The 16700-nt window shown below is 41.1% G+C and overlaps 1 protein-coding gene across 3 annotated transcripts; it reads left to right on the forward strand.

Annotated features, from left to right (window-relative positions):
* The first annotated feature begins 112 nt into the window (after positions 1-112).
* PPP1R2 (protein phosphatase 1 regulatory inhibitor subunit 2) lies at positions 113-15124 on the forward strand. Of its 3 annotated transcripts, XM_074912136.1 has the most exons (7): positions 113-297; positions 4893-5000; positions 5472-5552; positions 5854-5957; positions 7197-7376; positions 10365-10415; positions 11765-15124. In XM_074912136.1, exons 1-6 carry the CDS (start codon positions 140-142, stop codon positions 10367-10369), a joined length of 636 nt encoding a protein of 211 aa, XP_074768237.1. In that variant the 5' UTR covers positions 113-139; the 3' UTR covers positions 10370-10415; positions 11765-15124. The 3 variants fall into 3 exon arrangements, with proteins under 3 accessions (XP_074768237.1, XP_074768236.1, XP_074768235.1); XM_074912135.1 differs by lacking the exon at positions 10365-10415; XM_074912134.1 differs by lacking the exons at positions 10365-10415; positions 11765-15124 and adding an exon at positions 8643-9426.
* The last annotated feature ends 1576 nt before the right edge of the window (positions 15125-16700 follow it).

A 16700-nucleotide genomic window follows, 5' to 3' on the forward strand; every position in this document is an offset into this window, starting at 1 on the left:
GCGGCGCGGCGGGCTGAGGCGGGGCGCGGGGGCGCGGGGCCTCTCTGCCCGCGCCGGCGGTGCTGACGCGCCGGCGGGGCGGGGCCGGGCGAGGCGGTGGCGGAGGCCGGAAGCGAGGGGGCGGGCGGGCGGCGCGGCCATGGAGGCGCCCTCGGTGCCGGCCGCCTCGACGTCGGGCGCGGCGGGGCGCGGGCCCATCAAGGGCATCCTGAAGAAGGGCGGCGGCAAGCTGTCGGTGGGGGGAACGGCCCCCGGGGCGCGGCGGGCCAGCCCGACCCGCGACGAGGACGAGCACGGGTGAGGGCCGAGCCGAGGGGCACCGGTGGTGTGAGGCGGCGGGTCCCAGCAGGGGCCTCCCCTCCGGCCCCGCGGCCTCCAGCCGTCCCGCCTCCCGGGATCCCGGCGGAGCGGGGTCTGCCGGGCGGCGTCTCCCGCTGGTGGCTGCTGGGCTCTCCCGCTTCTGAGGGATGGGGTGAGGGGGGGTAGCGCTGGGTCGGTGGGTCCTTCCCGGGCGGTGGCGGCCCTGGAGCCGGTGGGCTCAGGCAGTGGCAGCACTGGGCTGAGGCTGGAGGAGCTCTTGGGGCAGGGTCTGTGTTGAGAAAGGGGGTGCCGGGGCTCTGCGCCCGGGGGGAAGGGGTGCGGAGACCGGGGGAGCTGTAGTCGTGACTCTTCCCAGGAGCGCAGCTGAAAGAGCTGGTGCGATTCTTTGCTGTCTGTGAAATATTAGCAGAAGCAGTATTGTCTTTACGTGTTCGTTCAGAGAGACCAACAGGAAGGTTTTACAGTTGCTATGAGGCTTGTTTGCAATTCGGGAAATATGCTTTGCCAGGGCAGATTTATTCTGAGTCTTCTCAAAGGTAGCTCATTTCTCTAACCAGAAGCGTGTTGCTGGGGAGGGGACATTTCCTGGCTTGAAACATAAGTAAGATATATTCTTGGTTGTGCAAGATTCATCTGTAAAGATCTTACACTTGAGAATATGCCTTGGCCATGTGGTTTGTGTTTTGAATGACAAGAAAATCTTGGTTTAATTGGAACATGCTGAGTTAGGCCAAATATGCAAGAAGTGGTCCTTAGCCAGCCAGCAGCTGTCCTTGACCAGTAAGAATTCTTACACTTTTTCCGATGTTAGCATCCACTACGCGCTGTCTAAAGTTGTTGTGAAACTCCCATCACACTGTGTGACCAGGGTTTGACCTGAACTCTATAAAACTGCTTTTGATGGTTTTCTTCATTTAGGACTGCACTCAGTATTGCAAAGAGAGAAATAATGATAAAATAAAACGGACATGTAGGGGGTTTTTTTTGTGTTATGAAATATTCCTTTCCTCTTTGTTTAGTTAAGTCGTGATTACAGTCTGAAGTCAGCAAGGTAAGAATTAGAAGCTTTTGGTTTTCTGTATTGCCTGTGCTAGGTGCTCCTGCTTTCCAGGGAAGGATCTTAGTAACTGAAGGAATGAGATGACGTTTTTGGAGGAGGTGAATGCAAGTAGCAATGAGCTACGCAAATGTTCTGATTTTTTTTCCTGTTCTTGTTTTACTATAATGTAGCACAAGGTGTTTACTGCCACATCAGACATAAAGTAAAACTGGCTGTTGGTAGCTCTGTTTAATTTTCTGCAGTCTCTTTTGTACGATCTTGAAGAACGATCAGAAAATAGAGTGCAAATTGATGAGCTGAGTATATGGTGTATTGGTTATAGTATTCAGTAATTTCTTGCAAAGCAGTTCAGTGGGCAGGAGTCCAGTTTCTGTTTCCTGTTTACCAATAAAGTCAATTAGATTAATTCTGAAATTGCCTTGCAAGTTAAAGGATACTGGCTAAACCTGGCAGGTGGCATTAGAAGATTTCCTGGAAAGATCAGTATAGGGTATTTAAAGCTAGTTTGTACGCAGGTATTATATTTGGTCGGCAGTGCTTCATTAAATCAGTGTTACTTCTGACTTCAGCAAAACAATTTTGTGCTTAAAAGGATGATAAATAGTACAGCTGTGATTTTCCTTGAAGATGAAAAACTAGAGTATAAATTCAGGTATCTGTTTTCTTTGTGCACCTCTGCCAGCCTCTCTGCTTATCTCTAGTATTGAAAGGTCTGAATACCTTTAAAAATATCTGCAGATGAAAGAGCTCATTGTGTCAGCTGTCATCTTCTAAAGCACCATGTTCAGTAGAGTTCTCCTGTATTTGCATCGTTATTGACTTTGCAGTGTTAGTGATGGTAAACTTCTTTGAAAAACTTCCTTAAGGAAAATCTGGTGCAAGAGGGAAGCCTGTGAAATTGGGACACCACTGGAACTTCATCTTAACAGTCGAGATCATGGTTTAATTGTAGATCTGTTCTTGGCGTTCCTGGTGTACAGTACTTCTTGCCTTAAGGCTCTGGTAAGAGCCTGTGAGGGATCTGATGTTTTAGAAAGTAACTATGTAAGGGTGTGTGTGTGCAAGCACCTGTGTTGGAATGGGCAAGAGAAGAGCCTGCTGTTGTAGGAGGGAGGGAAGTGTGAGAGGTGTTGCTTTGAGTAATACTGCTCCAGAAACTTCTTGCCTGTCAAGGTGTGGTGTCAAAGTAAGTGATTATGTATATTTAAAGATGTGAGAGAATACAAATGAGCACTTTTGAAGTTTTTTAAACCTGATTTTCCTAAGGAAGATTAGATTTCCTATTTCTCTATCTGAAGGGGTGTCAGGATGGTCTGAAGCTCCATCATTAATGTTATACTGCTCAGGCACGCCTGAGCATGCTAAATTGGAGACAGTCAAGGGAAGTGTGGGTTCTTAGAGCACTTAGTCACTCTCCTGTGATGGCTTTTTACATGGAGGGCTGCAGTGACGTTTGTCTGTTTGCCACTAATGATCACTCTTTTCCGAGATGAATTTTAAATTGTGCTTTGGGGGGTGTTCCACAGCCAAGACCTTTAGTGTTGGAATCTGAGTTTAAATAAATGCTTGCGAAGAACAAAACCACTAAAAGCTTCCTCAGTCTTGTATTTATAAGTTACTGAATGGCTAGCTGCAGGCTGTCTAATTTCAGGAGCAGTGTATGCCAAAGAAATTCTTCTGAAGTTGTCAATATTATTATTAGGTATTGAGTTGTGAGCCCAAGCAATAAACCTTGATGTGCTCTGGGCAAGCGCAGTGACCACAAAGCATGTGATGGGCATTTCTCCCGTCTGTCATGTTTATTCTTCAGCGAGGTTCTGTCTCTTGACAGGGGCTGTGTACCACTGTCCTGCTGCTATGGCCAGTAAAAATTCTCATGCGCTCACTACGTAACCGTATGATCATCTTATGGTAGTCATAGATGAACTTTAAGCAGGTGTTTAGCTGATGTTTAACTGGTGATTTTTTGACTCCTAAATAGATAGGTTGGAATAACTGGCATTCCTAGACTAGAGCTCTTGCTTTGTCATCATGAAGCTCATGATTCTCCAGCCTGCCAGAGCAGGCAATCTGACTCACGTGTTGTCCGCTTAGGTTGCAATCCTTGTGTTGCAGTTCAAACAAAATGATTAAATAGATCCGAAGCCTCAAACGTGAGAGTTTGGCATTGGTTGCTATATGCTAAAGGGATTAAGCTCACTTAATTTTTATTTGTTTCTGGAGTATGTCTGTGGCGTGTAGGATTCAGCATCTGCTTATTTATACCTTCATTTTTTTCCCCATTGCATTATGCAGTGCTCTCTGTAAATGTGTGGATTGTGTTTGGAATTTTGCTTTATCAGTTTTGTTTTACAGATAGCATTCTGCTCAAGAGCAGTTGTGTTACTGAGATTGAACATATTTTTCAAATTTGTTATAGGAATGGTCTGTGTTTAAATAAAAGTAGGTAAGTTAAAGTCTTCCAGCCAACTGTCCGTGTCTGTTCTATCCCATCCCTCTGCAAACCCCAAGCAAAAAAACCAAAGCTCTGAACATCTGCTTCTGTAAATAATGATTTGCAACAGAAAGATGTTAATGTAGAAGGTAATATTAAATAGTGGAGTTATTTTACTATTCTAAAGTTAATTTTTTTTTGGTTTAGTTTAAGACTGCCTGGTATGAAGCTTGCAATAACCTTTTTAGAGAAAATGTGGAACCTGGTAGTGTCTGTTGATTAAACCTTTCTGTGGCTTTTAGATCAGTGGAGGGGTGACTCTTCCTCTGGCCACATGGTGGTTGCTTTCTTTGTGGCTTACATATTTTGTTAAGCTGGATGGGCTTTTGTTTCTGCAAATGTACATAAAATGGTACATTCTCTGATTAATTGAGGAAACTATAAATAATGTAACATCACTGGTGCCTGTGTAAAATGTGAAACTCCCTCAGCTTAATTACAGAAGTGAATCATTTTGGTTTATGATTCCAATTTAAGATGACAAAAGCAGTATTAATAACCAGCTTGTTCAGTGCTGTTTATTTCACTGCAGGAAGTTATTTGTTGGTTGGTATTGTTTATGTAACAGTTTTGATAATAACCATAGCGGGTCACCAAGCAGAGGTGAGGTGGAAGTGACTTGGTTTTGTTAAAGTGGTGGGGGTTGTAGTAAGAGGAAGAATGATTTTAAAGTAATTTGTAACAAGAGCAGATGGTTAATGGGACAGTGATTGAACAAGACTGGTAGTCTCTTGAGGGAAATATATGTATGTATAAGAATACATTAACGATCACTGAGTTTATTTAGCTATTGTGAATTGTTAGGGAAATTAAGTTGCACTGATAAATTTGTCATGACTTAAAGTATGTATAGAACAGTATTTAATAGCCATACTTTGAACACACATGTATGTCCTAACAATATTCTTTGTGCTTAGTATGTAGTGGAGGTCAAAAGACATTCTAAACATTTGTTCTGTGGCCAGAACTAACTGTGTTTAGAATAGAAGAAAATTTAACTTTGTTTTCTTATTTCAGTAAAAAATCCCAGAAGTGGGATGAAATGAACATCATAGCTACATACCACCCAGCAGGCAAAGATTATGGCTTGATGAAAATAGATGAGCCAAGTACTCCTTATCACAGGTAGGCTTGCTAAACTGCTGTCCAACTGATGCCAGGTGGCATAGTAGTTCTACAGAAAAATTGACTTTTTGGATGATGTAGTATTATTATAGCTGATTGCCTGACAGATTGTGCAGGCCTAGGGGATACATGCTACTTACTCATATTTACAAAGCTTCTAAATAAAGGCTTATAGCAATCAAGGAGAACTGTCAAACAGGACAAAGTCAGTTTTTATAAGGTTTATGTCTATCAGGCTTTAGGCTTTGAATGGAATAAATAAGTTTGACTTGTATTGATTTAAATTTTTTTTCAGTTAACATCTGTATACTAGAACATAGTTGTCATATCAATATTTAAGTTAGATTCAGAAAGTTTTTTAAGTATTAAAGGAGCCTTTTAATTGAGTGTTATAGGGTTTTGACTGTGTTATCAAGCAAATTTTAAGCAGCAAATTATTGATAAAGACTACTTTTTTGTTTGCCCTTCAAGCATGGTAGGAGAAGATGATGAGGATGCAGTGAGTGATTCAGAATCAAATGAGCCCTTAAAAGCAGATGTGTTGAGTAAAAAGTAAGTATTATCTTAAAATTTAGTCAATTTTCTATGACGGTTTTCTCTTTCCCAGAGTAGTTTTTCTTTATGGAAAGGTGGTGTTTGTTTCTTCAGAAGTCAAACTTCTGCTGTTTTCAAATTAAGTTTTTTGGTATTTGGTAGTGCCACTGGTACTTTAAACCTCTTGCAGGTTGTTAGCACGCATAAATACAGCAGAAATCATGAACAAAGCAGTTTGCATGAGTGTTCTGAAATTTCATGTATTTTAAACAGTGGAAGACTTGCTGTTTCAGCATTTTGTATTGCATTATTTATGTAGACTGGCAGCTGCAGCTGAAGGTAAAGGACCCAAGATTTTAGCAAAGCAAGAGGAAAGCAGTGAGGAGGAGGAAGAGGATGAGGAATTAACACCTGAAGAACGAGGTAGGTATGAGTTGTTTTCTTTGTTTTGTTTTTCGAGTTGTTTTCTTTGTTTTGTTTTTCCTACAAATAGTTTCAGATTTTCAGTAATAAATATTTGTGAAGAAAAAGTACTATCAGAAAATGTTGTGATTTTAAAATGGACATAAATAGTCTTTGAAGGGTAAGTAAAAGACTGGACAAATGTGCTGTTTGTTTCTAATCCAAACTGTTCAGGATCTATATATAAACAGGAATTTCTGTTACTGGCTGTCCCCTTGTATACAAGCTTAAGGTGTGGGAATTTATCTTAAAACTATTCTCAAATAAGGTCTTTGGTTTTGGGGTGAGGGAGTAATTCTTAATCTGAACATATTTCAGGTAGACAACAATTCAATGAATACTGCTGCAATTAAGATGCTGAGTGTTGCTTGCAAACATACAGATGATATTTCTGTTGTTGTTCAAAGCAGCTGGTAGATGGATCCATCAGGAAATCTACATTTATTCTGAAGCAAACTGCATCTTCAGCAGAGATATTTTGTGTTAGCTTGGGCCAGAACATTTTGAGTCAAACAATAACGTTTCTAAGGTTTCAGGCTTGTGTTATCTAGCTGTTGTCTCCTATCTTTCCTGGCTCCAACTTTCAGTGTGTAACCTTACTATTCTAAAGGGGAAAAAAACAGTGTTGGGGCTGCCAATAAACAAAGTTTAATTATAACATGTTACTGCTAGACTCACTAATGTTTAATATATGGAGCAAAGTTAGGCTTCAGACCGTGGGGAAAGTGGAAAATATTTTCTTCTACATGTGGTAAATATATCTCTCATAACTGGCCTTTGGTAGCTAGCCAGGAGTCAAGTCAGACATCTGCAAAAGTTCATCTCCTGTCCCACCAGAACATTTCAGTTTGTCCTTAAGTTTACTTAGAAACAAGGCTTGTGAAACTTTAGAATTTCGTATGCTGTTACTAGATCTTCTCTTTGTTCAGACTTGTTCTTACTTTTCTTCCTTTCAAAAGCGCTTCAGCCATTCCAGTCCCTTAATTACTAGCCTTTTTGTAAGTCAGACTCATTTAAAACTCCACTCCACTGCTTGAAGAAAATAATTTTAATTCAGTGATTGCTTGATCATGTAATCAATATACTTTCAAGGTAGTAATAAATTTGACCTAGGAAATACTAGCGCCTCTCTGAAGAGGAAATAAGTTGATTTTTTTTTTAAAAGGGAAGAAATAAATATTTGCATTTGTTTGTCCACAGAGAAAAAGAAACAGTTTGAAATGAAGAGAAAAATGCACTACAATGAAGGACGGAACATCAAACTGGCAAGACAGCTAATTGCAAAAGAACTGCATGGTGAAGAAGAGGATGATGATGAGGATGAAGAGATGCATGATGCTGCAGATGTAGAAACAATGAACACAGAAGCTACCGAACATGGTGAGCTACTGATTAATCAAAAAGCATGTTTAAGTACTGATGGTCCTTTGAGCTGTTGGGAAATGAATACACTCAAGTGTGAGAATGAATAGAAAGGGTACGGTATGTCTGTAACAGTGTGCAGTACTGCATGTTGGCTTGATAGGTAGAGCTGTAGCAGATAGGTACCAAAACCATCAGTATTGCTGATAGCAAATAGCATGTGGGCTTTTGTTGTGACATAACAGAAAACCAAACCCGTCTGCTTCATAGTATTTCCCCAGCATAACTGACTATTGGTGGTAAAGTTGCCAGCATCCCTTTTAAAGGAAGAGTTGTCTTGTACAGAACACTGGAAGCTGCAGCCACACAGGAGAGCCTGGCCTTATGTTGGGGTTCAGTTCTCATTCTGCTCCCAAACCAACCTGTAGCCAGCAATGGGAACCTAGCGTAAATGCTTCCTCCCTGTTGAGAAGAGTGTACCTGACTTCCTAAGGAAGAACTTCTGCCTCTTTTACTGTAACGTAGAACTGCTGTTAGGACTTCAGTACGCGCTTGTCCTTAAGCAGTAATGTTTATTTCTATGGCAATGGGAAAAGGACCTCAGGGTTGCTTTTAGTGCAGCTACTGGAAGAAAGTCTGGGACTTTCACCTGGGAGCTGTTTCTGAAACTTGCTTCAGGGCTCTCTCTTGATAGGAAACTCATACAACTATAGAGGCTGACACTTTCTCTTTCATACTAAAGCTTTTCTCTGGGTAAAAAGGGTAGACTGTATAGTAAAAGTCTTTGATTTTTTTTGTGTCCTTCTGGTGAATAATTACAGCTGTTCACTACCCACCTGTGTGTAACAGCACTTCGAACAAGTTTTTGGCATTAAAAAAAAATTAAATATCTGTTGTTCATGAGACTAGTGGCAATGAAGCCTGTAAGCCTCATTCATCTGTTCCCTGGCAAAGCTGTGAGATGTTAGTACAGTCTGCAGACTTGGGAAGATGCTGCATGGGTTTAACTTGGTTCACATTTGCTTCTCAAACCATGTGAACTAGAAATTCTGAAATTACTTTAAATTCCACACAATAAAAAGGTGATTTGCAAAGTTGTGTATTTTTCTAAGTTCTGTGGATTGCACATTTTAGTCCCATTATTTATTACAGGAGGACTAATGCCTTCATAATTTCTCTAAAAGGGTCATTTGGTATGTGTCTGAGACCCATTAATGGATTGACTTTATCCAGTAAATTAACGTATGCCTTATAATGGCTATTTACTAGAACTTCACTCTCCAGGGGAAAGGAGGGCTCCAATAGGCAACCTTATGACCTTTCTCCATGGCTTGAAGCTGCCATCTCTCTGCACTCTGCTGTAAAACAGAGGCAACTCCGCTCCCCAGCTGCATTCGCCAGTGGAAAGAAGGCACACCTTTGCAGCATTTTTCCATCTCTAGTGTTGAAGTCCATTCCACCTTGCCTCATAACCAGCTTCAGAGCCACAACTGGTAATTATCAATTTTAGACTGCTCATGGCCAATAGATTCCATAAACATAACTGCAAGTTTATCAACCCATCAACTAACTGGTTCACCTCCACACCACGACATACTGAAATACTTTCCATTAACTTGATGTAGTTCTGACTTTTGTTTTGTATCATTCTGCTTAAACCTTGATGTTTCATTATCACTTAATTTCTCTATCAACTGTCATAGCTTTTGGTCTCTCTACTTGATCAGTTCTTCTGAAGTTAAGTACTTGTCTCCCTTTTGTAGCAGCAGGTGGATTGAATGCCATCAGACTGATCAAGTGTGATTCTTTGTGGCAGTGTTGGTCAAAGGATGATGGAATATGGACAAAACTATTAATAAACCTGTCTTTTGCCATTGTCCATGTTTTAAGGAATTCCTACAGTGAGATGATGAATGTTCAGCAACATAGCTGTGTTAAAGTAATGTCAAAGTTTTACTGAAGTAACTTTTTGAGATGACATCTCTTGATCACTCTCCCATCTGTATTTTGAGGGCACAGAAGAATCTCCTTATTCATAAATGTTAATTAAACAGATATTAGGGCTACAGAATGTTTCTCAGCTGGTTTTAACACTTGCTACTCAAGTGTTTTCCTAGTCTGTGCTTTTGGTCCTATTAAGCAATTGGGTATTTAAAACAGTATTTCAGTTTGGTTGTTTCCTTCACAGAAGTGGGTCAAAATACTATCAATATTCTTGTTAATGAGATTTCCCTGTTAGGACTGTAAAACTGTGGAAAGATTTTTCATCTGGGTAGCTTTCGAAGAGCTCTTCAACTTCAAATTATTGTGTTTTAGAGTGCTTTCTTAGAAAGCAAAAAAGAGGGGTTTCTTAGTGTATTGGGTGATGTAGGAGCTGATTTCTGTGATGGTTTATTTTGGCTTCACTCTGTTAAACTGACTTAAGAGCTCTGATGTTTGCTTTTAACTGCACAGGAAATAGCTGTCTTGCTCTGCGTGTTATATTGTAGCTACATTTTGATAATTTCTTCCATTCAACTTCAGTTCTTCTGAAGTTAATAGAGTTCATCTGGTGATGTGGCTGCCACTCACCTGTTATGTCTGAGACAGTACTTAAGTGAGAGCTGGCATGCAGTGTCTTTTTATTTCAGAGGAATAACATGACTTCTGTAGTACTGATCATCATTCCGGGTAAAGATGGCACATAAGAGGCATTTATTAGTGGTCTGTTGTGATTCTAGGGCTCCACTGGCTCCGGGGTTGTTTTTCAGGCAATTTGAGACCTTCTTCTTACTTGTAATTTTTTTTGTCCTTCAAGGCTCTGTGATTTTTATTTTTTTTTTCTTATCCAATGTTCCTTTTTACCCTCTAATCATGTCTGTTTTGTGTTTGAGCAAAACTAACAGTACTATTCTAATCTCTACGCTCTCCTTTTGAAGAAGGGGCTAGTTTTAGGACAGGTTTTTAAGGCGGCTTCGGTCAGATACCACCAGGTCTGCTAATATAAGTTGCACTTCTTGGTTACAGACTGAGATTTCTTGCTGATTGAAGTGAAGATGGCCAGTCCAATCAGTAATGGTGAGAACTGTTTGTGTATTTTTGCCCCCGTCTTCATTGTGGGCTACCAAGTGTTTTAAATGAATGGGTCATACCTTTCTTGCCTCAAATAGCTGTACCTTATCGCATGCATATGGATTCTAGCAGCCAAGTGTTTTGGTGGAAAAGAAAGTTAAAGTTGTAATATTCTACATTAGGATTGCTTATTTCAGGTTCTCTGGAATTTCTCTGGTTACTCCCTATTTATAACTCCACGAATGACATAAATGCCAGCAAAAGTGACCTTTGTTTCTCTCCATAAGCACTTTTCCTTTAGAAATACTCTTTGAAATCACGGAAGGCAAGATGTAGGTAGATTTTAAGCACGATGATTTCAGTGCAGACCTGTCTTCTGCTACACAAAAGTATCAGCTACAAGGGTGTGATCTATAGGAGTTTAATTGACAAGCAGTAAAACTATTGTTCTCTCCTTATGGTTCATTTGGCATCCATTGCTGTCAGAACCCTGCTCAGAGGCTGCTCATCAGTTTAGCTGTCAGCTGACTGGGTGTGCCCTCCTGGCCTTTGGTAGACCCAGAATACACCGTGTTTCCTTAGCCACGTTGAGCGTCACCCTAAGGATGACTTCAGTGAGAAGGCTGGGAGCATACACAAATTGGTTCTGCTTGTTAGCTATGCTCCTCACTTGTTAAACTGCACTTGTTACCAAGTCTAACTCCTGCCCAGGCCTAAGTGGCCTTTTTTAAAGATTATTATAATCTGGACGTGGTTTCCTTTGAACTTTGCTTTATGCCATTGAATTTTCAGGTGCATATACACACACACAAATATATATATACACACAGTGGGCTTTTTATACATAAAGCACTACAGAGAAGGAGCTTTCTCTAACTTTTTACTATTCTTTGGCTCAAAACCATGAGTTGAATGACTTCCTGAAAAACACAACAGACTGCTCCTACATTTATAAGCTTGTTGGCTTAAAGTGTCTCATCTGGAGTTGAAATTTGACCTGAGAAGTAGTATGCTTGCTTGTGTTTCTTGTATGGAAATAGGAATCTTGTATGTTAGTTCTGCAAATTGAGCTCTCAACTCTTAGGTTAAATCCTCACAGTTCCGGGGGTGGTGAGCATTCAGTGTTTGGTAGGCTGAACAGTGGTGTTAGCCATTTCTTCAGAATGTGAGGGTGAAATAACTATTTCAGAAGTTTCTGCACTCTCAGACTAGAAGCTTGTATGTTGCTGAGATGGCTTGGCGAACATTACCTTTGGAGAAGCAAAGATGATTTCAGGAGGATACTTGTGTGTGTTTTGAAAATATTCAATGAGTGTGAAGAATTATGAATATTTTTTGTAATCTTTCTCATGCAGCACACGCTCCTCGTGACCAGCTGGGAAGTAGAGTACACCATATAGAAGAAATCTGTCCAGAACTGTAACTGCTTGTCAAAGACACAAATATAAACATCGCTTCATGATTTTTGCAATTAAGGCTCTTAAATATTGAGAAGCATATCAGTTACAATGTTGTATTGCCAAGAATGTTAATTTTAGACTTGTCCATTAGGCAGAAAAACCTGTCTAATTGATTATTCTTGTGCCTAGTATTTCATGGAGAATACTGCTTCATAATCTGTTCAACCAGAATGGCATTCCCTGTATGTATAACGCTGACTATCTTGCGTAACGTACTGTTACTCTTCATGCTTTGAAACAGAAGCTTTTGGTTTTTTCACTATTTATTTGACAGTGTTCTAGGTGTGGTATCTCCTATGGAAAGGTTTGGGATTCAAGGGCCAAATGGTACGGCATATATCTGATTGACATGCAAGCTATTTATCAATGTATTAAGCAGTTTAAAAAGGGATTATTTAAGTCTTACAACTTTTTTGTAAAATGTTGACCCGTTAATCTAGATTTCAGTACATTATGACCTGTACTTTCACATTCTTTACAAGAAAAACTGTCTTATTTTTTGAGTGGTGTTTGGAATCAGTTATTTCTGACGAAGGCAGTAAAAACGCCTGGTGGAGGGAATGTTTTTACACTGGAAATGTGCTAACTTGAACTTTGCATTTAACTGTCATTATCTCATCTATTGGGATTGGATGTTTTGTGAAGCTCTCTTTGGCTTATCATGAGAACATAGAAGTTCCTTCCAACTTTTCTCTTAATCACATCCACTGTCACTCTTCTGGCTCTTGTCTCAAATTTGTGGTCCTTTCCAGTTGTGTGAAGAGTGCTTGTGCTACTAGCACCTGAGGAAAAACACCCAACTATGCGCAAATCCCCATCAGGACTGTGAAGATGAGCTGAGTTTAAGCTCTGGCTGTTCTTTATATAAGGTAACTGCTGCTGATCTATTATTTGGGGTTGGTGGCCTGCATACTGAAAACCACTGGTCTAAATCTTCCTGTATCCATTGCAACTTACAGCAGCTGCTTTTGTAAAATGAAGGCTGTTTGGAAGAACAGAAGGGAAACTGCCTAATTCAAGTACTTGTTTACAGTGTGGTTGTATAAGCCCCTGTAAAGAGGGATTCTGAACCTCCAAACTGCTGTAAACAACTTCCTGCTTGGTAGAATTTGACTGGTGAATGTTCCACTATTCAGAGTAGTTCCTGGGTTTTATTACACAAATGAAGTATACAGTTAAACTTTAGCTTGGTTATGGAATACAGTGTATATCTTAATTTTGATCTGAATTTGATATGTTGCAAAAATCCATATAGTTATATGGATCTATTTTAAAATGTCTTTTTGTCCACTGTATATGTGAAGTTTGAATAAAGGAATGAAAGTTATTTTACAGTTATATGCATTCTCAAGTGTGAGCTTTCATGAAATCCAGAGAGACTGAGAGTGAAGAAGGGAATAGGATGCTGTCCGTGGAAAGATTTATACAGGAATAATTCTTAGAATGGACGCATTGCCAAAGAAACCTGTTGAGTTGTGCTAACTGGATGTTGCAGTGTGCCTTTCCCAACTATCTCCTCTCCTTAGTAGGCAACTGGGTTGTCAGTTGTGGGATATTTACTCTTCTAAGAGCCTGAATCAGGATTAATAGCATCTTTTCACAAGAAAGTTGAACTCTTGATTCAGTCCAATGTGGTGATGCTAATTTTTCAATATGGAGAAAGCTATTGTATCAAACATGGTCACTTCTAGAGAATAAACAGGGGCAGAGTAAGCATTTAGATATTCTGACTCCTAAAGTCACTTACTGTAGCTTTAAATTTGCTTCCCAAGAATAGGATTTCAAACCTTAAGGTTTGCACCCTTTATGTACCAGCTTACAGTGTTCAGACTGTTGGAATGTCTGCCCTGACCTGTATTTCCAGCTGATGGCCTGGTCTGCCCCCGGAGGGCAGCTTAGTCCCACTGAGAGCAGCAGCACTCACCAAAGCCCTGTTACAACCGGGCCAAGATGTGACCAACGTGTATGGGTAATGCAGACCTCTTCTGCGATGGTGTAAACCAGATTCCTTATCACAAAGTACTCGTGGGTACTTGGTACCTGCAATTAAGGCAGAATCCATCAGAAGCAGCTCTTGGATGAGCTGATGGCCTGCTCTCCTTCCCCCCCACACTTTTTGTGTCCCAAGACCTCATTTTCATTTTGGTGCTCAGCAGGGGGTACTTTGTACAGTAAAGACCTTTCCTGCACTGGCTTCCAAAATCCCAGATGAAATAGGTAATGTAGCTTTGAGGGAGGTACAGTATCTGTAAATGCATGAAGATGGTTTTAAGTGAACCTCAGAATGTATTGTAGGTCCCTTTATCAGTCAGATGCTTTTGAGCTTCTGGGTGATCTCCCTTTTTCTGTGCCACCAAGCCCCCAAGCTTTATTTAGATGCCATTTTGGAACTTGTACTGGTTTTAGTTATGGGTTTTATTAAAGGCTTTGTTCTCCTCTTCATTCTCTTCAGTGCTAGTGAAAATTCTGTTTGTGCTTCTTCATCTTGCTTTCCTGGAGTGCAGCCCAATGTACCTGACACTGCTTTTAACAGAAAGGCTGGTTTACTTGATTTTATCCAGGCTTACGCCTTCACATATGTTAAAAGCTAAACCAGGCAAGTTTACTTTGTAGTAAATACTGATATTCTGTATGGCTTTTTTTGAAAAAGGGTGTCTGATTTCCTTCTATTCTGGAAATATCGATTATACTTCCCTGATGAATGGGGACAAGAGAAGAAATGCCTTTTATCTTTTTACATTTGATGGACTTAGCTTGCACACATGTCTTAATCCTGGGGTGCATATGGTAAAGGCTCACTCGTACAGTAAAGAGTTGTGTAAACAGGAAACAAAAGACATGTAGTCCTTACTATTGTGGACACTGAGCTCCACAGCATCATCATTGTGAAGCTTTCTGCACAGGTTTAAGTCCTCAAGCTGCATCCTGTTTAGAGAAAATATTTTCAATATGCTTCCAATAGGAAGATCACTTGCAAATAAGAGCCTTAACTTGGTCTTCAAAAGGTTTTTTTTTTCTGTCCTTCAAGTTTCTTTCACACTGAGTTGTACACAGTTCATGGAAACTGCAAATATTTTTCCACAGCTTGCTCTCTTGTGTTAAACTTGTATATCTTACCAGAACCCTTTGTTTCTGTAACATGCTTTTTGTGGTGTTTATTATACCACCTCACAAATGTAGTTATTGTTTGAAACCGGTGTTAAGTGTCACAACATAAATAAAACCATTGTTGTCATTACTGCCTTATGGCACTAATACTAGATGTATTGGTTTGACTTCTTGGGAGTTTTTTAGAAGAAACTGGCAGCTACTGGGAAGTTTGCAGGTGTGTTCATAGGTGAATACTTAACCTAATATTGCAATTTCCTCATCATGGCGAGGAAGTACTCTTTAGTGTAACTTTGACAGCAGTTTGTACATGCTTTCAGATTTTGTAGTCTCATGGTCAGCAGTGAGTAATCACTCACTAGAATTGAGTAATGGAAAATGACTAACACCAGCTACTCCTTAGGAAATAGAACTGTATTCAAAAAAAAAAAAAAAAAAGAGCTGGGCTCTCTTTCCAGTTACACACTTTAGTTTAAAAATAGATTTCACCCCATAAATGCAGCTTAAGTGATACAAACATAACTTGCTGCTTTTTCTCTGAGGGTTGATAGATGCACTTGATTCATTAACCAAACTAATGGTAATCTGGTTAATTTTGGTGAGGGACTGCATGACTTATAGTACCCCTACAACCTAAACCACAAGTGACTGAACCAAAAAAACCTTTCCTCTGCTTCTGTAAAAGGACACCTTAACCAAGGGAGGGACAGTAAGGCTAGAGCAGGTATTCCACTTAAGGGAAGGAAAGGAAGTTTTATATTCCCCCCCATCCTTCCATGTTGACTGTTTCTCCTTGTGAGACCAAAAGGAAGTCAGTGGAGAGAGAACATCCAGGATAAGGGAAAGGAATAAAAAAACCAGGGGTGATGCTTGGTGCAGGGACAGTGGAGAGATGGAGGGTGTTAGGACTGCAGAGAGGGAGCAGGCTCCCTGGGAACAGGTATGGCAGCTCCTCAAACTGCTGGAGTTGCTGAGAATGAGTGTCATGCACTGATGTCGGCTTCCCTGTAACTGCGTAACAGAGCCTGTGCCTTGGTGTGACATTGCTTCATCTTTCCTAGGTTTAACTTGAAGAGAATAGTAGCTCGCACTCCTCTGGCACTACCTGAGGATGACTGGGGATGGCAGATGCTCCTTTGCCTCTCTCATTTTTACATCTGGGAACACTTAAGTGTCAAACTTGTCAGGAGAAAACAGAGAAAGAGCTGTAAGGGAGCAGAAACAAAGTGGGAGAGGACTAACGCAGTCCTTTTCACTCTGTGAGACAGCCCTCTTTGCTGTCTGAAAAGCCTTCCAGAAGTATGCTCAGGCAAATGTGCCGTACAAAACCCAAACATGTACACTTGATATTCTTCACGCTGAAAAAAACCTGCTGCTTGCGTTTCCCCTTCAAAGAGAACTGACTGTCCCTAGCTAACACAAATCCAGTTATTTCCAGAATCTAGAACTGAAACCCGCTGGAGACCAGCCGGAGCTCGAACTTCACGGTGGCTCAAAGTTGCGGCCGCACCCTCAGCAGGCGACAACGGCTCCCCGCGGGCGCGGCTTGTGTGACCTCCCACCGCCGCGCTTCCTGCGCCACGGCGCGGCCCCCGCCCGGTGCGGCCGCCTGCCCTCCTCGGCCGTGTGGGCTCCTGCAGGCGGGCGGCCGAGGGGCCGCGGGCCGCTCGCGACCGGGCCTCACCTGCTCCGGTAGGCGCCGGGCCGGGCCTTCCCGCTCGCG

The sequence above is a fragment of the Athene noctua genome, chromosome 8 (assembly GCF_965140245.1).
Source record: "Athene noctua chromosome 8, bAthNoc1.hap1.1, whole genome shotgun sequence".
In the NCBI taxonomy this organism is placed as follows: Eukaryota; Metazoa; Chordata; class Aves; order Strigiformes; family Strigidae; genus Athene; species Athene noctua.

Coding starts and splice junctions, on each gene's coding strand:
- PPP1R2 (XM_074912134.1), top strand. CDS start 140: ATGGAGGCGCCCTCGGTGCCGGCCGCCTCGACGTCGGGCGCGGCGGGG. Junction 5,001..5,471: donor CCAAGTACTCCTTATCACAG/GTAGGCTTGCTA, acceptor TTGCCCTTCAAG/CATGGTAGGAGAAGATGATG. Junction 7,377..8,642: donor CACAGAAGCTACCGAACATG/GTGAGCTACTGA, acceptor TTCACTCTCCAG/GGGAAAGGAGGGCTCCAATA.